Source organism: Paralichthys olivaceus, chromosome 3 (assembly GCF_024713975.1).
Source record: "Paralichthys olivaceus isolate ysfri-2021 chromosome 3, ASM2471397v2, whole genome shotgun sequence".
Lineage (NCBI taxonomy): Eukaryota > Metazoa > Chordata > Actinopteri > Pleuronectiformes > Paralichthyidae > Paralichthys > Paralichthys olivaceus.
In genome coordinates, this window is record NC_091095.1 from 4,740,041 (window position 1) to 4,764,735 (window position 24,695).

The following is a 24,695-nucleotide window of genomic DNA, read 5'->3' on the forward strand; positions in this document are numbered from 1 at the left end:
ATTCTTGTATTTGCCCAGTTCAGTAAACGTTCCAAATACTACATCACTGTTAAAAGCAGCAGTGTTGAATTAACGTTGTTACTTCTCCTGCTTTAACAAAATAACTATAATTGATATGATTGTGGCTTGTAGCTCACACAGGGTTTAGACGTTCAGATCCACAGCTCATGATCTGCAGGGGCCGAATTCCAAATATCAGAGCTCATCACTGGGCTGCACAGGCGAGCACCTCATGGAGAGAAGCTATTTCTGTTGAAAACTAACCTAATTATTGAGGGACACATATAGATCTCTCGATGTATGCACGGCTATAATTAGCACTGTTATAGATACTCCTCTGAAGATGAATCTCAACAAAACTTTCCAAAAAATCCACTTCTGTTATGAATATTTTATAACCTGCAGCCTTGAGGTGATCTCTGATGGAGCTCATGCAGCTGCAAGAGAAAGAAAAAGTCACAGTTAGATTCATCTACTGTTATAACTGTGCTGAGGGGCAGTACGTCCAGTGCTTGTGATTGTTAACAGGTAGTTAAGTTGTGACCTCAGTGAAGAGTCATCTGCTAATTATAGTTGGTTACAGCAGCAGAATCTTTGCACCAGGTTTATCTGACATTCATTGATCTGCTCTGAGCCGTAAGTTAATTATCTTCTTTCTTTCTTTCTTTCTTTATTACATCTACTTGAATAGTTGCTGCACCTGACTGTTCACATGTTTCCGGGAATAATTTTCACAAATTTCCAGAAAACAGATTAATTGAAGCTTCCTCGCACATGACTTAAAGTCCGGGTGCAGCCAGACGTCCAACCGACCCACTCCCCTCATTGTGAACGAGGACATACAATCACCAATAAACTGTCTCAGTCACGTATTCTATGTTCAGACAGGGATAATAAGAATAGCTCAGAGTTTGACATTGTGTGTGTGTGTGTGTGTGTGTGTGTGTCAGGTCACACATAGACTCTCACTCTCCCCCTTGATCTCAGTCAGCTGCTTGACAGGTTTGCTTACAACAGTCAGGCTGCTACACAGACACACATCATTTTAGTGAAGCCATAAAACCTGATGCACTAAATACTTTTACATCACAGCTCCCTCATCAGATTATTTCATTTATTTTCATAAAGATTAAACTTTAAGGACAAAATCATTAACTCTGAGACGTGTGTGTGCGTAACGATGGAATCTGATCGGAGTCTTTATTCTTGAAAAGCTAAAACAGTTTTTAAGATATATACATATATTTGAAAACGTGAATAAAATATACAAAAACCTGTGCAGACGCAATTACACATTTTCTTCCACTCAACATTTTGTGTTGGATGAGATTCAACGTCTCTGTGACCGCAGAACTGCAGTGAGGTCATCGGGTCTGAAGCCTTTTCCCACGTCCGTGTCTTTCAGACGAGTCTCTCCGAGTGTGCGTCCACCCCGGGCCCACCTGCTGCACGAGTAAGATGGAGGACAGCTACATGGCGGCAGTTCGCAGCGAGACGCAGCAGAAGATGCAGTCGTACAGCTTCGAACTCAAGTACCTGATCGCTGGACACACCAAGACATACCAAGGTAAAGGAGAGAGAGGTGTGGAGGGAGGAAATGTTGTTGTTGTGGTGTTGTGTAAGTGTAATGGGAATTTGAAAAACATGTTTTCTATTTGTCCAGGAAATTCAAAAAAGCAAGTGGTAGAAGGGGCGAGGGGAGGGGAGAGCCAGAAGATATTATTCATTCCTCATGGAAGTTTGTTTTCTTGAGTATTAAGAGGTGGCAGACGTATTTTTCAAACAGTTGATTAATTAATCAGAAAGTTTGAAGGCTGATTACTTTTAAAGCAAAAATACCAAAATCAATTAGGCCAAGGTTTGTTGAGTGTGTGTAACTTGGTGCAGCTGTTTTAATTCTGCTGTCCAGATCTGGACAAAGAGCAGATCCAACATTGCAAGCATTTTCCCATTTTCACCAATTTCCCCAGAAAATAATTCTCGGGTCGTGATAAAAAATAATCTGACATGTTTCGGGAAGTGATATCTTTGAGTGTGCAAAATTCGGTGCGGATACATTGAATTATTGGGGACCTTGTCGGAGGTATGTGCTTCACTTTGTGTTTTTCTAGTTTTTTATTTTCTCATCAACCTCCTGGACTCTGTCAGGGCCGTCGCTTTATTAATAAAAGAAGAAGAAATCAGAGAATTGATCAGAGAACCCAAAATCAAAGTGACATTAATAGCTGTGGTGATTTTGATGTTTTAACAACTCTGTCAAGTGCCTGTGTCCCCCCCCCCGTCATTCTCACTTTGTGCGTTCATCATGAAATGGCTAGTTTGTGTCAGGGTGGTGGTGCGGGGCCAGTTTATTTTGTGAGGCGCCGCGGTGGCTCGCCAAACAAACAACTGATGTTCGATTGAATGTGAGAGCAAACTCCCAGAGGGAGCAGCGGAAAACTTTGTCACAACTCTCTGCTCCCTTTCTCCGTCTGTCTGTCTCTGTCGCTGCAATAATCAGGTTTTGTTCTTGGCCAATGAGAGAGCGAGGGACGGAGAATGTTTACATTCAGCACGTATCCGCAGCCGAGTGTTGTTGCTGTGGGCAACAGCCGGTCTCTAACGGCTGCTCTGAATAGGAGGAAGAATACTCTGCTTGTCCACTTGTCTCTCAACGCTATTCACCAGTCTGTGTGAGCATGTGTGTGAGGGACACAGACCTTGTGTGTATGTGTTCCATGAATGTGTGTGTGTGCAGATTACCAGACGGATGGAGCTGATGAAACCCGGCAGACGGACACGGCAAACATTTACCTCCGTGTCTCTCTATCTCTCACTGTCTTCATCGTCGTCTTCATCAACGCTCCCAGGCTCAGTTTCAGCTGCTGTTAAAACATCGAGGGGTGAAATTATTGCAAAACACCTGCAGACAAAGAGAAGAGAATTTACAGTGAAATTAAAATGAATCTAAACTCTAATTTTACCCAAATAACAAAATCCTGATACGGTGATATCTGGTTTTAACCTCAACTGGACTTCGCTGTGTTGTTCATAATCAGATGAAACTATTTCCTCCCACATGGAGCAGTTAAAACTAAATCTTCTCTGCTAAATATTTTAATCTGAATTTTGAGAACGTTTTGATTTTTTTTTTATGATGCAAGAAATTAAATTGATTTAGCATCTGAGCTGAACCTTAAAGGAATGTCTCTCCAAACACCGTGATTATGAGCCACTAGAGAAACTGAGACATGCCCAGGCTCCATTTACACCCTCTGGATTACTGTGTGTGTCTGCGAGCTTGCGTGTGTCTCTCCTGACACTGTAAGACCCTTGTGTGCCCTCTTCTTCACGTCGCAGCTGTCGTCGATTGGACGACAGGGGGAAAGACACCAGGGGGAAAGAGCCAATCACATGACCCTCGAGCGGAGCGGTCTTTGCCTTGTCACTCGATGCCGTTTGTGTTTGAGTTGCTGTCACCAGGACATGGGTATGCAAACACATGAAAGTGAGACGCTCTCGCTCGGTGCTGCTGTAAAACCTTGTTACCCAACCAATAATAATGATATAGTTTGTTATATAGGACTTTGCGTAGCTTAAAATGCTGCTTGAGGTGCTTAAGGATAATAGAGGACTAAAATGGATCATAATAAGACGAGGAACGATTTTAGAAACATTAAAAATGTATAAAAAAGGGTTAAAAACTAAGTTTAAGTTTTAATAAATAAAAGATATTGTTAAATGTATTAAATTAGAAGTAATTAGGTGATAAAAGTTCAGTTTGGAGCAGTTTTAGCGTCTAGTGGGAGTTTGTTGCAAATCCCTGTTGCATTATTTAAAACATTTGTGTGTTTTGTTCATAAATTCTCTAATAAATTGCCGTCACTCACAGAGTCAGGTGGCTGCAGCTGTGAGAGCGTAAAGATGAAGATGACATAAACACACATGCACATTGAAAGTCACAGATATATAGGTGTGTGTGTGGCTATGTTTGAAAGTTGCCAAGTTAAAAAAAAAGCGTGATGTCAATCCGCTGGCATCCTGACACACACACACACACACACACACACACGCACAGTGGTTTACAGCCTCCTTGAAGGGGTGGGGGTGCTTCTTTGTTGGACCCTGTCGGACATAGGAAACACAGTGGATCATGAGATCAGCGTCTCATTATCACCTGACTATAGATAACAGAGTGGTGAAAAAGAACAGAGATGAAATATGATGTGATCTATAAACTCAAAACAAGGTCGTTCAGACAAAGACAAGGAAAACCGATGTATTTATATATTTATCTGACTGATTGAAGTGGAGCTTGTTTTTAACTATGTCACGTACAGTCTCCTCCCGCCCTGATGTTTGGGTCATAAGATAAAAATTAGCAGTCATGAGATGATTAATGGAAGGAAACAAAGTTCTGATACAGAAATCTGTTTTCACTGCATCTTTGTTTCTCTCTTATCTTTGCTGTTTGTGAAATATTGGATAATTTGAACGTTTAATGAAGTTAAAGCAGAAGTTGAGAGAGGACGTTCCTCTTTAGCTCTAACTACTTTATTTGATGTTTACAAACTCCTGGTTTAATCTTGGTTTGTCGTGTGTTTTTATGTGAAACCTGAAATCTGAAGTGTAACCAAGGTCTTAAACAGATAAAAAAAAATGTTTGTGGGTACAATTGGGTACATGTATAAAAATGCAGTCGGTGGCAATACTGAAGAAAGTACCTCAATACTTGATGATTGTGCAAGGTTTCAATTTCATTTTGGATTAACCACGTAAACTATAGCTCACTGAGATTGTTGCTCAATCATTTCCTGGCCCGGTGTGATGACAGGTCATCAAACTGGATATCCACACAAAATCAAATCTTAATATAAAGATGGAAGACATGACAGCTCCCCTGGTGGCTGGCTCCAGTATAGGCTTCTTCTCTGGTAGTGGGACACGTGGCGTCCATCTTTATATACACTCTATGGTTAACACATATTACTTTCATTCATGACTTGTTCTTATGGCTGATTGTCCTCCTTCTGTCTTTCTCCCTTGTTCCAGAGACCTTTGAGTCGCTCGTGTTCTTCACGTCTAACCTGACCAGCTCCCTGTTCGACAGCGCCTACTCCACCCTGGTTTCCGACTGTCGCCCCCTTGTGTTTCAGCTGTTCAACGGTATCAAACGCCACCTCTCCGGAGAATCGAATTCCTCACTGGAGAACACTGTACGTCGATTCTACAATGATCTCTTCCCTTTGGTTTACCGACGTCTGCTCAACCCTGGGATCGGCCACATGTCTCTCCAGTCCCCCACCTCCACCACCCACGATGACTGCCTGCGGTTGACGAGGCAGGACGTCAGCCCGTTTGGACCCCATCCTCGCCTTCTGGTCAGCAGCCTGTCCCGTGCGCTCGGGGTCGGCCGAGCATTGAGCAGACTGCTCAGACTGGCCGGTGAGGTGGTGAACGCAACCGAGAAGGCGTCGTTATCCAGAGAGTGTGGGCGAGGCTTAGTGAGGATGCAGTACTGTTCCCACTGCAGGGGGCTGACTTTGATCCGGCCCTGTACCGGACTGTGTGTTAACGTAATGAGAGGATGTCTGGTGAGTGGTTCAATGCTTTGTGCATTTACTGCTTGGTTGTGTTTTTAATATATGATGAGTTATTTTTAAGTTTTATGAAGAATTATTTATTCTAAGAAGAATAATCGAAGTAGCAAAAGTTCATTCGATTTTATTCTCAGGTCATAGCTGACACTCTTTTAGATGCATGGGGAGGCCACAGGGAGAATTTCTTTCCCTCCACTCAAGAGGCAAACAAAATGCGCTCATATCTCCCAGTATTTAATCAGTAAATCACAGCATTTATCTTCAATAGATCATTCCCACATTACGTTTCAGAATGACGAATGATAAAGCATTGCCAAGAGAACTGGCATTTTCTTCCATGCATCTTTCTGGGTTGCTTTGAATTTTGCTGGACAGCTTTAAGAGTGGCCACAATAGAGAGACTTCATTACAGCACAAAACTGGAAGATGTCAGTGTTCATCCTGTGTGAAAGTTTCTTGGAAGCAGAAGAAAGTGTGATGAATAAACTCCCAACATGCTGATTGTCGTCAGTAGAGCAACGGAGGAACATTCCGACTGTGAAAGGAACAATTTGCTTCATGGGAAATGTGGTCTTGACCATAGAAACTGGTTTATATTTTTTGTATTACAGAAAATTCTTGCACAACTTAAAGTCTTAGCTGCAGTTACGATCAAGAACTCTGAACTAAATCCCTACATATTGTTCTGCACCAAAACATCTACATACATTTTAGAAAATTAAACTAGTCCTCATTATTTGTCTCAATTTCTGCACTCTGGCATTTCTCCTCCTGACTTTATTAGGTCGGTGTATCAGAACTCGGCGCCCCCTGGGGGAGCTTGGTGGTATTGCTCCAACGGCTAGCTGCTACTTTAGCGACCAGCAGCAACCACAACAGCATGGAGTTGGCTCTGCTCGCGGTCCGAAACCATGTGAACGACGCCATACTTCACGCTCAGCTGCACGGGCCACGCATCACAGCCACGGTAAGCAGAGGGGATGATGGGAAAGAGGCGACGTAACAAAGTGGTTCTTAAGGCAAAAACTATAAAACCGATTTCGATGGTATTTGTTTTGTAGTGGTGGCACAGGGCCAAAGGAAGAAGCAACACATTCTTGGTTCAACATAAGTTATTCATTAATTTCTCAGACAATAATTTGCGGATTAAGGCGACTGATATCTGTGTGTGTGTTATTTGAGATCCAAATAAAAATCCAGATTTTCATAAGGCGACTGTTGGGCCTTGTGTGTTGTTTAAAAGTAATTCTGCCCCTGTGAAATACAATCGTCAAACAGCTCTAAGCTAAATCTAGCGCTAACATTTTACTGAAACATTCCCGCTCATATGCCCCAATGAGAATGTCATTTGAATGTTGGACACAGAGCGACGAGGCCGTGGGTTTCGTTCAGCCTGGCAGTTGGATGTTCTCACAAAGGCCTTGTACCTAGATGGGCTAAAAACAGCCTCATTCTTCAGAAAATCTGGGGTTCCCCTCAGTCTGCATGTGTGTGTGTGAATACAGATCCAATGCCAGACAAAGACTGTCGTTGGCGGGACAACCGATACCCAGAATGCAGCTTGGTTCTAAGTGATGAGAAAGTTTCTGTGGCTAATCTCTGGACAAACAGACGACACACAAACGCACGCATGCATGCACACACTGTTGGAGGAAGAAGTGGCGTAGCTGTCCAAACTTAGAGAGAACATTGTGGACTTAGTAGAGTAGATTCCTGAGAGGTAAACAAACACACAAGCAGACGCACACTGCTAATTGTGGCTAATAAGAAAATGCCACTTCATTAAATATTTGATCAAGCTTCTTATTCATTAGATGCATCACTGAAGGCTGTAACCTCCAATCCTTGAAAGATCCAGTGTGTAAGATTTAGGTGAAAGGGATCTAATGGCAGAAAATGACTATCAAATAATACTACTGATGTTTTCATAGTGTGTTTCATCTAAATCATACGAATTGTTGTTTTCTGTACTCTAGAATAAGTCCTTTATATTTAAATACTTTATATTTACATCAGGAGCGGGTCCTCTCTGTGGAGGCCGCCGTGTTTTTTACATTAGCCCAGACTGAACAAACTAAACCTTTTGAGTTTCTATGACAACTGAAGCTACCACAGGTTCTCTGTCATGTTTGGAAGAGCAGGGTGAAATAAGGGGTATTCAGCTGCAATATGCAACTTCACCACTAGATATCACTAAATTCCACAAACTGAACCTCCAAAGAAATTTTACAAGTCTTCTTTTAAATGTCTAAAAACGATGTTATATACTGTGTCGACTTGTTTGCTTACATTATCCACAATGTTTCAAACACGGAGAAATCCACAATTTTATTATTTTATTTTATTTTTCCCTACGCTGCTATAACCTCGAGAGCAAACCGTTTAGCGAGTGCAAGTTGACAATAAAGATTCCTATACAAACCATGCAAACGGTGTGCTCCTCAGGTCGAGAAGGTGTGTGGTCCACAGGAGCCTGGTCCCGTGATCATAAGTTCAAAACCCACCACCTCCCATGTTGTAGCCTCTGTGACCCCCGCGACATCACTGACCTCAGAGAGGTCGACTGTGACCTCACCTCCATCAGTCTCTCATCAACGTCTGCAACAACAATCCAGGAGGTGAGTTCAATCTGATCAAATGTATGTAAATGTATGTGGAGCCATGTGGGTTCAGAAATAAACATGGGGGGGGGTGTTTTTATTCCCTTAGGTTGTTCCCTCTTAAAGGTTCCAGAGGTGACAAGAGTCGAAGCCTAAAAAAACTGTCGAGGTAAATGAATCTCTTCTACATCCCATACCCTTGTCTATAATCTGTGTACTATTCCAGAAAACTCTGTATATCTGTCTGTGGAACATATGTGTCATGCCATGTGTATTGTTAAGGTCCCAACGAAGTGCACTGTTGAATTTGGTGTGATTTGGACGCGTGAGGTTTTAAATAACTTTTTTTGCATCATAAAAACATCATAAATATCAGATATCAAATATTAGACAACACTAATATCACCAGTCGTAAAGGCAGGCAGGTCAAAACCACACTTTATGTTTCATCTATCCCAAACTGAATAGTTATTGTGGGGAGTCTGACCAGAGTGGCAAATCATTTTTTACCAAACCTACGACACCTCCCCTCACATGTGGTTGCTCCTGGTGACAACACTGCTGATGTCATCAAAGGTATACATACAGGAAGTGTTGGGCCACTTCCTCCTTCAGGTGTCCACATGGTGGGAAAGGTGTGTACCAACGAAATACAGAGGAACTCATAAAAAACCAACAAACACCGACTAAATGTAACTATTGATTATGATGTGAACTGAAACTGATCACATCTGTGGGATATGTTACTTAAAGGTGATAGTATGGTTGCAACAAACAATTGAAATGCAAAGTTAACTAGTTTTGTGTTCTCACCCCTCTCTGTCTTTTATCAAAATTGACTTTCAGAAAAAACATTATTAAACATCACATTTAATTAAATGTATTAATTCTTTATAGAATTGTTTAAATCTAATATAAAGTGCTCAGAGCTTCTCTATCCCTTCCCATGTTGTTTTAAGTTTTTTACCAGAGTCTATCAGCAGGGATTTCACAGGCAATTTGGCGTGAAAAGTCTTAATCGGAACAAATAAAACATATGCTACGTTGGTCTTTACTCTTCCGTCTCTGCAGCAACTCAAGCATTCAACTGTGCACCACTCTCTTTCTCCTCCAGGGAGTTTGAGGGATCTATCCAGAGGTACCAGTGGTTTTTCTCAGAGCTGCCAGAGATGCTGTGTGAGAGTGAGATGGAGGTCGAGCAGCACACGTGCTGGAGCGGCCATGACGTCGCAGAGAGGTATGTGTGCTGTGTTACATGCTGTGTGGGGTCCTGGACACCTACTCCAGGGACATGCTTATATCTGGCATGTAAGGCTCATGATGCACCAACGATGAAAATGTAAATGTAATTGAAAGACTAAGAAATGTAAAGACAGTTAAAAGTGTGTGTGTGTGTGTGTGTGTGTGTGTGTGTGTCTAAAAGTTGCCAGGGTGGGGGGGGGGGTGACAGTGTTGTGAAGGTTAGCGAGTTCGTTTCCAGAGTCTTTCTCATGGTGATTACATTGGCAGCTTAAACTGGTAACAAGACAAATGGGTGTGCGCGCACACACACACACACACACACACACACAAAGTTCAATCCATCTCAGTAAGGAATCTGTTCCTGTTATGAAAAAGGTTTTCCATTAATGTTCCAGCCATATGAAACAGGCCGTGAAGCCTTGCAAGGATGTTGTGTGCGCGTGCACACACACACAGACACACAGACACACACACACACGTACACACTTTGCTTTGTCACCATCAGTGCGACAGTGAAGGCCAGTAAACCTTGTATTAGGTAATGGCTCTGTTGCTGTTATTTTAAGAGAAGTGGAGCAGGACGTCCTCTAAATACAAAGCACCAACACTCATTAATTCATTCAATATTATACATAAATGTATCACACACACATATATTGTCATAAATGCTCAGCATATGATTGTATATTAAATAAATGCAGATGATTACACCCTCAATACAACATTAGAACATAATGTTGTATAAATGTCACAACAGCATCAATGTATATTTTCATTTACTACTTGAATTGAACTCCTAAAATATTCATGGGCCCTCAGACTGTCACTGTCTGTGCTGTGGTGAAACTTTTCTTTGAGGATGTTGCACTTGGCCCGTGTTGGAGCGCTGCCAGTCTGTGGCTCTCCGACCTCTTTACATCTTCCTCTCTCCTGCATCCATCCATCCATCCATCTATCCACTCATTAATTCAGCCATCCATTCATCGCTCCATCCTTCTATTCAGACCCCACAATTCCTCTCCTCCGCCCTCTGACCCACTTCACTTACAAATGTCTGTGTTGGTGGCAGTGCGTGTACGTGTGAGGTAGAGAAAGGCGGCAAAATGCAGTGAAGGATGACGAGATCCTACTTCTTCTGGCAGGATGAAGTCCCTCCGTCTCAGGGAAATTACAGTGCAAAGAAAGTTAATTTGTAGTTACGTGTTTTTCTGTGTTTATATAAAACATACCTTCTGTAGCTTGAATTCAATGAAGCCAGTAAGACCTGTAATGGCTGAGTTTTTCCATAAGAGGGAGACATTTTATCACATATTATCCTGTTACGCTGCACCCACCACTGAAGACCTGCCACACTCTTTTTTTTTGTTTTGTTTAATGAAGGAATATGTCCCTCGTCAGGGAAATGCTTTTAAAAAACAGGGATTGAAGAAGGATCACACATGATCGACAGCTCAGGCTCAGGGATTCAAGTTTGAGTTCACCTGGTACATTCAGATGTCTGACGTCCACAGGATACAAAGTTTTATGTCCAATGGAATAAATATCATACCAATGTTCCAAAACTGAAAAAAGGGTTCGAAAGTTTGAAAGTCAGTGTTTGAAAACTTTGTGCAATTGTTGAAAGCAGAATCTAATGTGTGGTCATACAAATAATGTTGGTGCTCGATATCTTCTGCCATCTAATGTGCAAAGAAGAGTCAAAGACAAATCTGTCTGTTCTTATAGCTCAGTTTTTTTTTTGATGGAAGCCTCTTTAGCTCTGAAATGTTGCCGTCAATCCTCAGATGCTGCACTTTTGAAGTCGAACACCTGAAGAAATCTCTCAGGATCTAACAGGATCTTGGTGAAATGTCTTTTTAGAATCAGGGTGTTAGTGGAGCTCCTTGAGGTTTTGTGGGTATGATCCCTATCAGACTCTGAAGTTTCCATCAACCAAAACTTTGAGGAGCTGGGTTCTTTAAGAAATGAACCTCAAGTGTCTTCGACCAAATATACAGCAGTTTTACACCAACCTGAAAATGTTGCATCTCTTTTTCAAAATTAATAGAAATAGTCGTCATTTGTGAGTTAATGCTACAGTCGCCATAAACGTTTGGTGCAGGGATGAGACAGAAGAAAGGATCCATGTGCGTTACCGTTAGCTACCTTGCCGTAACCGAGGGCAGCAGAGCAGCACTGTCGTGGTGGTGCTGGTGTGTCTCTCACAGTCACACTCCTCTGTGTCATCTACAGCTACTTTCTGCAACATTATCATCTGCAGTGTCAAACAGTCGGAGCAGCCCGATGCTCTGCAGAGTGGCCAATAACTCATTCACAGCACTGACACTTTCCAATATATCCAGCATGAGAAATGCTTAGAGGTGAAGAGGCTGTGGAAATCATGCGCTGCACCTGAATGTAAAGTGAATCACGTGAAAATACACAGAAAATACACAAGGTGAGGTTTATCATCCAGAACTGAAGATTTGATTCAGCGTTCGTCCGTTAAATCGTCAGATAATGAGCCATTCACAAACATAATCTGTATTTGCTGATATAAACATTTATTTTACAGATTAAACTGTGATTCAAGTTCAATATATTTGCTTGTAAAGTATCAAGCCTCAATTCTTTGTCGTAAGAGTCTCAGGAATCACTTACAGTTTATTTTAAATCACGACCAATGTATGTATCGGAAGGTTTGCTCCCAAAAATCAATATCGGTTTGGCTCAGTGACGATTTCTTTAGTCAACACTACACCTGCCATTCAGGGCAAATTAAAGAACAAGCAATAGAAAGCACTGCAGAATGTGAACATTAATATGCCCCACAATACAGTCACCTGTTCAACCCTAACTGCTCTTGTGCTTAAAACCCTGTAAAGATGTCAGAGGTAATGACTTCAACAACATGCATCATTTCTTGACCCTTCTATTGCACCAGTCACTACAGAAGTGAGTATATAAATAATTGATCCTCCATTTCATCTTGCATAGTCGTGGAAATGAGCTCATATGATCCCTCTACATTTGCAGCCGAGATTGCTTTGACCTCCAGTGTTGTCCTACCTGTCACCCACCCTGGAATGGCTGATCAATAACGGCCGGGGGGCGACCCTCACCGAGAGAACAGCATGTCAACAGCGCGGAGGCAAATATTTTATAGCCCTCTATAACTTTCAGGGTTCTCTTAACAATTAGCTCAAACCTCCCTGTAATGATTTGTAACAATCTCTGAATAGTTTATTTTGGCGTGTCTAATTGTAGACAGGGTTTTTGCGGTAAAACGGCAAACTTCAAAGTCAAATCCGTTGCTTGTCGCTCTCAGCTGCAATGTTACTAATGAAGAAGAGCACATTACCCAAAGATCATGGCAATAAAGGAAAACGTCTTTGTTAGGTAGGTGTTGACAGTGTTTGTGCCCGTGGCAAATTCATTAGATGTGCGGTGTTGACATTGATCGCTAAAATCTTTGCTGGAGTCGGTGGAATCTTGGGATTTCCCCTCGGCTACAGGCTGTGGTTTTTAATTGAGCTTATATTTATTTATTTTTCACAATCCTCCTTGTTCAGACTCCTCCTCCCCTTTAACTTATTTTCATCTTCTTTCCTTGTCGTGTTTTTGCCTTAGATTTTTATAAATCGGTCCAGAGGGTCGATCTGCTGAGCCTGTGATCACACACACCACTATCCTGTTATCATAATACTCAATCATTGTTTTGTGCATGTGTGTGGATCACTACTCTCTAATCCCAGACGTGGTAAGAGCAGTATTCAATTCTTTGTACCTTTATGATCTTTTGCTGTTTCTTGGTGAGTTGATGTAGGCAGTTTCCATGGTGACTGTGTTTGAAATCATCCCATTGTTTTTGTGGCAATGCAAATACGATTGGTGGTTGAGACCGGTGACGTTGGGGGTTAACCTCCCAGGATAATGTCTGTGCTTCAACTTACACTACACAGCCATGTTCAAACAGCAGACCACAAATATTAATTTGAATTTCCTCGGATTACCATGAGTGGTAGGTTCAGGGTTATTATGAAGTGGTTCGCGTAGCACTGCAGATCATGAGATGATTTTAAATTGTGTGAAGTTTGCCTGCGAAACACCTTTGGGATATAAAGTCGCACAATACTTTTAACACATAATGCTGCATCTGTGCTGTAAATGAATGAATATTTAACACTGAGCAATGAATCAAAATAAATCAAGTTAATCTGTGTCTTCTAAATAAAACATGTCTCTCCCTCTAATCTACGTCCACACTGGTGGAGTCAGCAACTACAATTTCTTCTTTTTCGCTTAAAGCCAAGTAGACAAACCACATTAACACCTTTTATAATTACAAGTAGTATTTTCTAAATACAGCGATTTGTCTCAGCTATAAAAGAATACAGAAAATAAGAATTAATGATATTCCTCAGAGTTGCAGTTAATGTCTGAGGCATTGGAACCAAAACAGATCAATGATGGTGATTTCCACTTAGTTTGGGGAAAGTAAAGTGAAGATTCAACTTTCATAATGTCTGAAAATGTACCGTAACACCTCAAGTAGACAAGCATCACATTTTGACTGGGTTTTCACGAATGACTGCTCATTGTACAACGTCTGTTGTGCCTCACATCCTTTGTGATTGTGTTTCCGTTGCTTGTGTCGTCTCGGCCACCGTGTATTAACATTAAAGACCAGACGAAGCTGAACCAGACCTTTTATCAGGAGAAACTCTCTGTGTGAGAATAAAACTAACATTTGTGAAACTTGTTGAGCGAAGCCTCTGATGGATCTGAATTCAGACCAGCTGGGTGAGGAAGACCTCAGTGTCTTTTCAGATTAGTTTAGTCATTTTAAATCCACCCACCAGTTCTCTGTTCCCTCGTTGCCATAGCCAGAGTGTGTTTGTGTTTTGGAGGGCGTGGACTCGGCGGTTAGTCAGTGGTTGGTTGTATTAGCTAGCAGAGCTGGTTTGGAACTTGGAAACATGGAAAGATATGAGTCATGAACTGATGATTCTCCTCTTTTGCTTTTCTCTCACTTCATCTTCCTTTTGATCCTCTCACTCTGCAGCCCCCCCCACCACACACACACACACACACACACACACACACACACACAGACACAGACAAAATGATGTGCTACTGACTTAAAGTTGACGACAGAAGGAACCATCCCTGTATTTTCTTTCAGTGATTACTTTTGCTTTCCACTGCTCCACCCAATCAATCATCTTTAAAAAGTTTTGTATGAACTCGTTATATTCAAGTTATTTGGAACGCAGAACTAAAGAAAATTATAAAGTCATGCGTTTGTGATGTTGCTCAAAAGTAAAGTGAAAACACTTTCATTGCAGATTCTTCTTTAGACACAGTTGTTGCGCAGTAGATATTGAAGGCCCCATAAACCAAATTTTATTGTATGTAAAGTTTTAATTGGCAGTAAATGCACTCAGCACAATTAAAGCAGGAAGAAACGATACAGTAATTTTACTCTTAAGCGACGAATTCTTACAAACTTGAAAGTAAATTAGACAAAAGAATATTTTTTGCATTTGAAGAATAAAATAGAATCAAGAATTCAGTAAAAAATGTCAAAACACACACACACACGGGACGTACCAGTGCTTCTCACGTTCTCTCATTCTGTAGTTATGCAGGTCGTGTGGTCGGCAGCACTTTAAAGGCCCAAAGGGAAAACCCAGAGATGACCGTCCGTAATACAGACCCTGTCCTGAAGGGGGCCAAACAGAGGCTGGAGCAGCTCACACAGGTAAAAACACTTGTCCAAGTTGCACCAAACTTAACAATGCACGTCCATGGATCCTTATCGATACACATGCCCAGTGAGGAGTTGATATGATGACTGGTTCTCGTGATATTTGAGCCACATAGAGATTTGTTGAGTTATTATATAGATGTGTTTGTATAAGCAGCGATTTCATTTGACGTTTTCTTGTTTTGCATGATTTTCTTAAGTTACCGTACATTGAGCACTCGGACGACAAATGTAAACCTAAGTTATTGGTGTCATTACGCTGGATATTCACCACAGCCTCTGCTGTAAACCTGTGTTTTGGGTACGTCTCTGCTACAGAGCATTAATATCTCCTGTGCTCACCTTGACCATAATATGGAGCTGGTTAGAATTCTGCAGGAACGATGCTACTGGATAGAATTATTCATATCCAAATAATGATGCTATTGTTGGTTTGATCTTCGGATGTTATTATAACAATAAAATATTAATGTCTAAAGTGTGATGTAGGTGTAATACAGCTGCTGAAGCTCGCTGCAGGGGTCTGCTGGGTAACGTGTGTTTGTCGTTTTCCTCAACCTCTTATGCGCAGCGCTGCCTAATCCAATAAAGTTAAAATGTCAGCAGCAGATGTGGCTAATAACATGCAATAGCAAATGAATTATTCATCAATTAAACCAGATTTATGCAGCACCTTCAAAGCTCGGGCCAGTGTGGTAATGTGGTGATTCATAAAATCACATGAAGGTAATCTGTGATCAGGGTTGTTCACAATAATTCATCATTCAGAACCATGAGTGTTTCACTGCAGGACAAGATATTTATTATTGTTTCAACAAATTCTACTGTAAAACCAAATTAGCCGTAACCATGAAATGAACACGCCGAGGCCAAACAATCCAACATGCAATCGTCTCGTCCTTATTGTAGAAATATAAAAATCAATATCCTTTTATTCGCATTCAATCCGAAATGTATCTGGATCTTTCCAGGCTCCATCCAAACTGACACGTCAGGCATGTTGATGAGGAAAATATGTTTTGATGTCAAACCAGATCAGTGCTCTGTTGCAAGCTCGAGAGTAAAAATCACTCGGTGAAGAAAACCTGATGAATTCTGTTTACATGCGTGTTTTTGGTTGTAATGGAATATTTATGTAAAATCACGAGATGGGACTTGGGTTATATTTCTGGTTTGCTGTAGAAGCTCTTGGTGCTTCATCTAATTTAGACCCTGGGTCCATTAATCACGTTACATTTACATGGAGGATGTGCAGAGTCAGCATCCCCTCGTGCCATGTTCACAAACACACGCTACACATGAGCCCTGTAATCATTTATGTGCAGGATCTGCTTTCTCCGGCCCCATTAATTCAACGTAACGTGTGCGTGTCCGGTCGATTTAAAAAGAAAGTCAAATCTTAAAGATCACGCGTGCACCAACACATGCTCAAACACTGAGGATTGCAAAGATCAGTGTTTTGGATTTGTAATTCACGTGAGGTAGATTGTTATGCTCCCAGGCCACAGCATGAACCAGATATAACAGCTCATCTGCATTGCAAACTGTGTTTTATGTTTCTTTCCTGTTTGGAATGTTCTGATCTCTTGTTCTGTGTTACTTCTCCTCAGCTACTTCAGAGTTATTCCATGTCGTTAGTGAGTCATCCTCAAACTGTTCCGCAATATCCTGTCACTCTTTTCTGTGTGTGCTGAACGTAGGTTACATAAACAGTCTGTCAGAGAGTGAAGGTAGAAAACTTAGTGTTCATCCTACCAGGTTTATTTGAAATAAAGCTGATGTGTGCCACCGATCAGGATTCTTTTTTTTTTTTGCTCAGATTTTGTATAAGTTCGCAACTTTTCAAAATAAAACATGCATAAAGATATGCTTTCCATATACATCCAGATTTCTGGGATAGATAGATGGATAAAAAGATAGATTCAGGTCTGTGCACACAAACAAATCTTAGTTAACCGTCACTTCTGGAAGTCTGAGACAGGCTCTGTGCTTCCTTCATGTGAGTTGCTTCATCAGGGGTTTCTCGGCGGGGGAAGCTGTTCATCCGAGGCACATTAACGCTCTCCATTTATTAATTACGATTCTCGACAGTCATGTTCGCCTTTTACACTCTCGTACTCCCAGGATGAGATGAGGGAGAAAATGTGAAACGGAACAAAGAAGCATCCTTGGAATTTAAATCTTCTCTCCATCTCCTCTTATCTCTCACTGTCCTAATTTGTATTACATGTTAATTAGACCTTTGCAGCAGTGGGTTATGTTTCACGCAGGCTTCGCCCACTAATGGGGCAATTAAAATTTCTATGAACACGCTCAGCCAATCAGGAAGAGCCTAATCAACCCTGAGAGGGCCGTGGACGCAGCATTACTCATCCACCTTTTTTCTCTGAAGTGACGGTAAATGACAACACGGCCGAGCACGACTCAGCTAGAACGCTGCAACTTTGTTTCGCCTGTAAAATATTATTAATCTAGTTTCTTGGCAGGGTGCAGTAATCGAATGGAAATTACTCAACAAGTAATGCAGATAATGTAAAAACAAATTTGAGAAACATTCAATTTCAAGATTGCTGTCGTTGGACTTAATCTATTATTCTATGATTTGTAAAACAAGATGCCAAGAATGGCCCTGAATACAGCTCCTACCTCTGCTAATGCACAAGAGTCCTCGAATTCAATCAAGCTGCACAAATTAGACACACTCAGAGATATCACTCCCTTAAATGTGTGTTTATTTCATCTAAGATCCACAAATGATTCCCCTGGAGAGCTGTGAAAATGTCAAATTAAATAAATAGCATTGTTGAATTGGGAAAAAAATCCTGGATCTCTTTTGTTCTGATATGAACCAACATTTAAGAAGTTTTTATTCCTGGCACGTCTCATGTTTCCAGGCTTCATGTGAATCTGTTCTGTAGTTTTTGTGTAATGCTGCTAAAAGAAAAACAACAATAACTGCTGTAGTTAATGAAGCAACACCTCGACCCCAATATCTGTTTATATCCGAACCTTTCCACTTGATTAAGGAAACACAGCCCAGGTGGAAACATGGCTGTAATGTATTTGTCTCCTCCCTCAGCCCTCATTTGCAGTCGAACGACACGATGGTGAATCACCACACAGTGTCTGTCTCCGCGTCCCCGTGGACACGCTGTCGGAGAATAACCTTGGTTACCCTTGTTTCCATGGCTGCCCCTCACCTACTGTACGGCAGAGGCCAGATGTCCGCCCTTATGTCCACCAGCCATCTCTGGCAGTGAATTATACCATTAACATTAGGAAGAAGGAATCCCTGCTCGGTATTTTACGTGAAAAAAAAGCAATCGGTGGAGGTCTTTGCCAGTTTTAGATCCATTTTCTGTTTTGTTCTTTCCTGGATTGTCAACAGTGAAGCAGCAGAACAGCTGATTGTGTTGTGGTAACATGCACATAAATTAGAGCCATTAATACTCGTCTCTTTTTCATCCTGGATACTTCTTTTTTTTTCTTCGTCTTTAGCAGTTTTGTGCCACATGTCAGAAATGTCACTATCACACCCACTCGCTCGCTCGTGGTTATTTTTTGGACTTTATCCTCATGTATATCTCACTTGGACATTATCCAGAGTTTATACTGGCAGCTTATTTGTTAAAAAGATTAGATTTGCGATGCAGTTGTATTTTAGTAAAGGATTTTGTCTAACGGCCCTTTTCCTGAATGACAATGAGATCTAACACAATGGTTCTAATAATTAAATCCTCTGTTTGAGGTAAAATAAATCACTAATAAAGACGTTAGAAAACTTCTGTGACATCTCCCTCTCTGTATATATAAAAACTTTATCTCCCGGCAAAATAAAATAACATAAATGTCAGTATAATACATCTTCTTCCTTTTAAAAAAAACTTGTGGCTATTTGCCTTATCACTGACTTCAGCTGGAATTTATGTATCACCCACCTTAACTCTCTACAGTAACACATTCATCATGCTGGGAACCAATTATGTGTTGCTGTCGCTGTGTTTAAGTGAATCACCAATAACTCCACTTTTGTTATTTTAGTTTCAAACTTTGACAAAATGTTAAATTTTTTTGTAAGATTCCACAAACCTGGATTTAAATAAAACTCTTATTCAACATATTTGCTTTTTTTTTTTTTTATTATACGTTGATGTTTTGGATGTTTTTACAGGATGTAATATTTCCATTTCCAGGGTAATGATGTAACATGCTACAGCATCCAAGCTGTGACTTAACTCAGCAGTAACAGAGTATGGATTCACACAGAGACATTGTGACCTCAATTACCCTTTAGTCCGCCTGCTGACCTGAGTGTGTGTCTGTGTATTTTTGTTGTTGGTCAGTGTTTCCGTGTTTGTGATCACAGGCTTTTGTTGTGGCAGCTTGAAATCTTTAGATTTTAGTGGACAAACTTTATTGCTGAGTGTTGGATGAGAAGATAAAAACCACTCTTAAACTTAGTCCACCTCTCCCCAGGAAGCGTTAGCTCGTGGGCCGAGCTTAGCCTGAAGACTTGAAACGGGGGAAACATCTTTTTATTCAATTTGTGTGTGAGACGTGTTTTTAAATGTGTGTGTTTGTGTGTTCAGGAGCTGTTAGTGGAGCTCGGCTGGGCGAGTAAAACCAGAGGAAGAGCGGAGGAAGAGGAGGGAGGGAGCGCACAGAACGAGCGGGGCAGTGGGAGCGACTGCGATGATGAAGATGGCTGCGAAGCATCTGGCAAGGAGGATGGTGAGTCTAACACACAGACACACACACACAGTCACAGACACACACAGACACACACAGACACACTTTTCCATCTCTTTCTGCTGCTCTCAGCAGTTTATTTTCCCTCAGCCGGGATAAATAAAGAATGCTCTAACAACCAGGTTGTCCTAAAAATAAAAAATAAACTATAAGTATTTTTATTCACTGGGCTTCTGCTTATAAATAATACACGTCTGACGCAGAGAGATCGGGGGGGACCCCAGGAGCCTTCAGGCCATCCCACAGTGGGGAGGTGTTAATCAACTTTGACAAGAATGAGCTTTTTTGGTCAAGTTCGTGTTCTCATTGGGAATTAGATGTTTTTGAGGATGGATAGAACAACATACAACTAAACAAGTAACACATCGTGGAAATTACTGAAATGTCTCCACACCTGTAGCTGTAGTTAAAAACACAACTACAGAATTATCTAAAACAAATCAGTCCTTTTAGCGATAATCACCTCAATGCATGACTCCATTGCTTATAGCAAGAAGCTAATTCTGTAATCAGGTTCAAACTCGTTCTGGTTCTTGTACAGCTCGTGTTTTATCTGCTGTAGTGACCGTGTTTGCAAAAATTAAGAGCAAACAGATCCAGCTCTGCTGTTGAATATCAATGTCCTGAAAGGCTGAACTGCTGCAGCCACACGCTCCTCTCTGTGCTTTACACTCAATGTTTGTGTTTATCTTTAGCTGGAAAAACACATAGGTTGATTAACACGTCAGACCCCCAACACCTTTATGGTGACGGAACTTTCCATGACACCAAAGTATGCGACCGGAGCTGCTGCGGTCACACTGGTGGCGACCCGAGCCAATTAGCTCCAGGTCAAATCAATAACATCATAAATGTCATAGCAGTATTTGTCATTGATGCTTTGTGTGGTGGTGGTTGTGCAGAATGGCTTCCGTCGTTGGAAGTGGTCTATTGTCATAGTTTTGAAACTCTTCCGCATCATCACCTTGTTACCCATGATGATAGATCGCGTCGCTCTCTGATGTCACGGAGCGATGGGATCTCTGCCCCCAGGTCAGGATGTAACGGGGTCAAAGGTCACTGTCGAGGGGAAATTACTGTCCTCATCGCTGCTGGAGTTCCCCGATGTAAAGCATGACTACACTGTAGCTTGTTAATTCATTATGATGCTGAACTGCAGCAGGCTCCGCAGCAGCACTGGGCCACTGGACATTTGCTTTCACAAACGTAAGGAAACACTGTAAATTAGACGATGATAAATAAAACTCTTGATTATTACTTTGACTTCATTTGTCACACCCATCAATCATACACCATTTTCTCACCGTCATTAATTAATTAATCACACATATTCTTCTCATATCAAGGTTTTCATTCTCCAATGTTCAGAAAACACGTCACTTTCCTCAAACTGTCCGTTGCTGCAGCTCCTCTTTTCAGCCTCTGTCAGAAACACTTGGTTTTAGCTCCTGTCTCTTTAAAGACTCCCCTTTCTGATGAAGCCCAGTCTGCTCTGATTGGTCAGCTGACCCACTCTGGTGTGATTGGTCAACGGTCTCCAGGGCATGAAGGAAATATCAGCCTCCGCCCTCGTTTTACCTGACTTCTGTTAGGGGGCGTGGCCGGACTACTGACGAGGTGTTTCGGGAGCCTCAGTGTTTTCTGTGGAGGGGAGGAGCTCCCCCGTGGGCTTTTTAACTTTGCAGAACTTTTACATACACAAACACATAACACACCAGAGGAAAGAAAAACTGAAAAAGCAGAATATGTCCTCTAAAGGCTGAACTTTTATTTGCACATTCATATTATTCTTAAAACACAGATGGCTTGTGGGAAGGTGTGTTCATTCTACAAGACATGACATTTCCAACACCTCTCCTTGGCATATTTACTCTGAAATGTTTCTCGCCCTTTATCACACTCTTATTTCCCAGCTCTAGGAGTCAGGTATCCGTTGGTACATTCGTCATACCCTTTCCACTAACCTTGATGTGTCAGGTCGGCAGAAGCTCACGCCTCCCTCTCGGCTCAAAACCTGTACATTGGCTATTTGCGGAGAAAATTGCTGGTTATGATTTAGCGAGCTGGTGGCGGCGCCTTGGGATCGTGTCTCTCAAGTGGCAATGAATTCCTGAAGAAAGAATCACAATAAAGAGCGCCAAAATCAGATTTTCTGCACGTCTATCTGCTCGTTGGCATCTCTATGCATATAAACGAGCCTCACGTGCACTGAAGCTGAAAAAGTATCAAGCAGACCGCACAAATCATGGAGGTACAGTGCACGGCGTGACATTTTTATCAGAATTATTTGTTTTTTATGCATGTGGGCAACATTAAATCAATAGTTAATGCAAGAATAAAATGCCATCAAATGAATAAATGCAGCCAATCACATTTCTCTGAAATATCTGCCACTGAATCTGCAGATCTATGCTCTGTCTCTTTAGAATCCTGCAGACAAACCACTGCTCTATATGTGAATCACTGAAATCTAGAGATTATGATTCAAGACGAGGACGAGCAGAAGAAAAAATGCTTTGCCTGTAAGAGTGATGCACAGATTAATGTTTATGGTCCTTTTTTTGTGGGTGTGTGTCTGACATGTGCTTTATTTGTAAGATGTCAGTGTGCATGTGTGTTTTCGAGCAGTGCTCTGTAATCCAGTGAGTTTTATAGATGGCCTCGTTCTGTCTGACTGACTGAAGTGGATCCAGTAGCGTTCTGCTTCTTGACTTTTAACGTCTTTATCATTGACCCTCTGTTTTCTTTAACACACACACACATTTTTTTTTTTATCTCTGGGCGGCGGATGTGAGCAGGTTGGGAAGAAAACTAAAAACACTGTATTCTCTCTTCATGCAAGAATATTTTCGTACACTTTTCTAAACTTCTCTTACATTGTGTACGAACATGCCACGTCAGATTCACTTTAAACTTCAGTATACCACTATATGAGGGTTAGTATAATTAACGCCCCATTAACACCATATAAGGCTACACTTCCTGTTCCATGTCAGGAAGTGTAGAGTCAGATTCTAACGACGTCGACATGTTCAACTCAGTCCATAGCCCCACCCCCCAGACTACTGCCTGTTTCAAATTGTTTTAATATTTCTCCAAATCGCACAAACTTCAACGCTTCACTTCACTTGGGCCATTAACAAAAAGCATGTGAAGTGTGAAGCTGATAAGATGAACAGTTGAGTAGATGCAAGATGACTTTTTTATTAAGTTAAGTTTTATTAAGCGAGATAATTTGCACATGTCACAGATGCTATTAAAGACACTTTGTTAGTTATTATTTTGCAGGAGGAGAATTCTTCCCCCGTCTCTTTCTGTCCTCTTCCTTCGTTTAGTCATCTCTCACCCTCCCTTCCTCTGGAATTCACCGAGATTAAACCGATTGATTTTTTCTCTCCTCGGAGCAGCGCAGTCCCTTCTTCAACTGCCCTTCCTCCGATCTCTGTCTCCCCAGACATATCCAGGTCCCACAACGTCAATAATGTAAATGTAATCACAGCCTTCTCTTCTCTTGTCTTCTAACAAAATGAACTATGTCACCATAATTGCGACGTTATAAACTGATGTGGTGGATACAGAGGTGGGGACGTGATAACCTCAAGGTATCCATGAGTCACTTCACAACCACTAACACCGGCTGGGAAGCACCAAACCCTCTTTTTTCCTGGAACCACCACAGACTTCAGGACAATGGGCCGGTCTGTCTTCATATTTGGTATCTGCACCAAGTACAGGATTTGAAGTATTTGTGCAAATGTGTAGGAGAGACGATGTGTGGATGTGTTCTCACGAGGGGCATTCTGCCCCTGTAACCATGGTTACCAGGTGGTCTGCCCTCCCATGGGTACCTATATGATGACAGTGAAAAAAGAGGAGAGAGGATGAGTGGGGGAGAGAAAGAGGTGGTTCGCTGTTTCTCCTGGCCATGTATTTGTGCACATTGTGCTTTGTCCTCTGTTACATAAGCTGTTTTCAGACATACAGTTCATACGGGTTTGAGAATACAAATGTCCGAGTAAGTTGCTTGGGACATTTTCCAAAACATTTCCTGCCACCCAGGTTAAGTGATAGCTGGAGAAAAGGTTCTTGTTTACTGTTTGTACTTTGGCATTTTCTTCTGTCGGTTTGCTGGCGGATCCCAGAAAACATTTAGCTGCATTGCGCCACCTACTGTACCATTTTTTTTACAATACGGGTCTACTCGGGTGGTGAAATTACATTTTCTGGAAAAGAAATCACAGTTTGACTTTAACTTTAACTGTAACTTTGATGTTACAGAACTAATTTGGATGAAACCGGTACCTGAGCCGAGTGTTGACTAAAACAAGTATTTTTATACTGTGTCCTACTTCCTGCATGGTTTTGACGCCGTCCCACATCTGAGTGTTGCGGACATTTTCCTGTTGTTGTGAAGGTGTTGGACTCTGCTGCGTTCTGAATGTGTGAACGATAAATTAGTTATGTCTGAAAATGGCTATAGGTATTCAAATCTGGTTAAGTATAGTTTCCTTAGAAGTAAATATCCTGTAATGTTTGCTTCTTATCACAAACCTGCACCAAATACTAACAATACAGCAGTACAGCATAGTATTACACACATCTGAAGCATGTTTTCTGCTTCTCTCCATCTCCCCTCCATCGTCTTTGCCCTGCTCCATGAGCCGGCCTCTCCCCCTCTTCCCTGGGGCCAGATTCACAAAGCCTTTAGAAGCCATTCCATCTTAAAGGGGAAGGCCAGTGTTTTCCAGACGTCAAGCGTGTTGCCCCCCCGCCCCG

At 41.6% G+C, this 24,695-nt stretch overlaps 1 protein-coding gene across 1 annotated transcript in view; it reads left to right on the forward strand.

Annotated features, from left to right (window-relative positions):
• Positions 1 to 24,695, forward strand: part of LOC109636547 (glypican-5-like) — a 37,260-nt gene that overhangs the window by 1,284 nt on the left and 11,281 nt on the right. The window contains exons 2-9 of the mRNA XM_020098316.2: positions 1,406 to 1,567; positions 5,032 to 5,573; positions 6,364 to 6,546; positions 8,025 to 8,197; positions 8,289 to 8,348; positions 9,294 to 9,416; positions 15,044 to 15,164; positions 19,760 to 19,901. Of these exons, the coding sequence (XP_019953875.2) occupies positions 1,406 to 1,567; positions 5,032 to 5,573; positions 6,364 to 6,546; positions 8,025 to 8,197; positions 8,289 to 8,348; positions 9,294 to 9,416; positions 15,044 to 15,164; positions 19,760 to 19,901 (1,506 nt within the window). The remainder of the gene's footprint in view (positions 1 to 1,405; positions 1,568 to 5,031; positions 5,574 to 6,363; positions 6,547 to 8,024; positions 8,198 to 8,288; positions 8,349 to 9,293; positions 9,417 to 15,043; positions 15,165 to 19,759; positions 19,902 to 24,695) is intronic.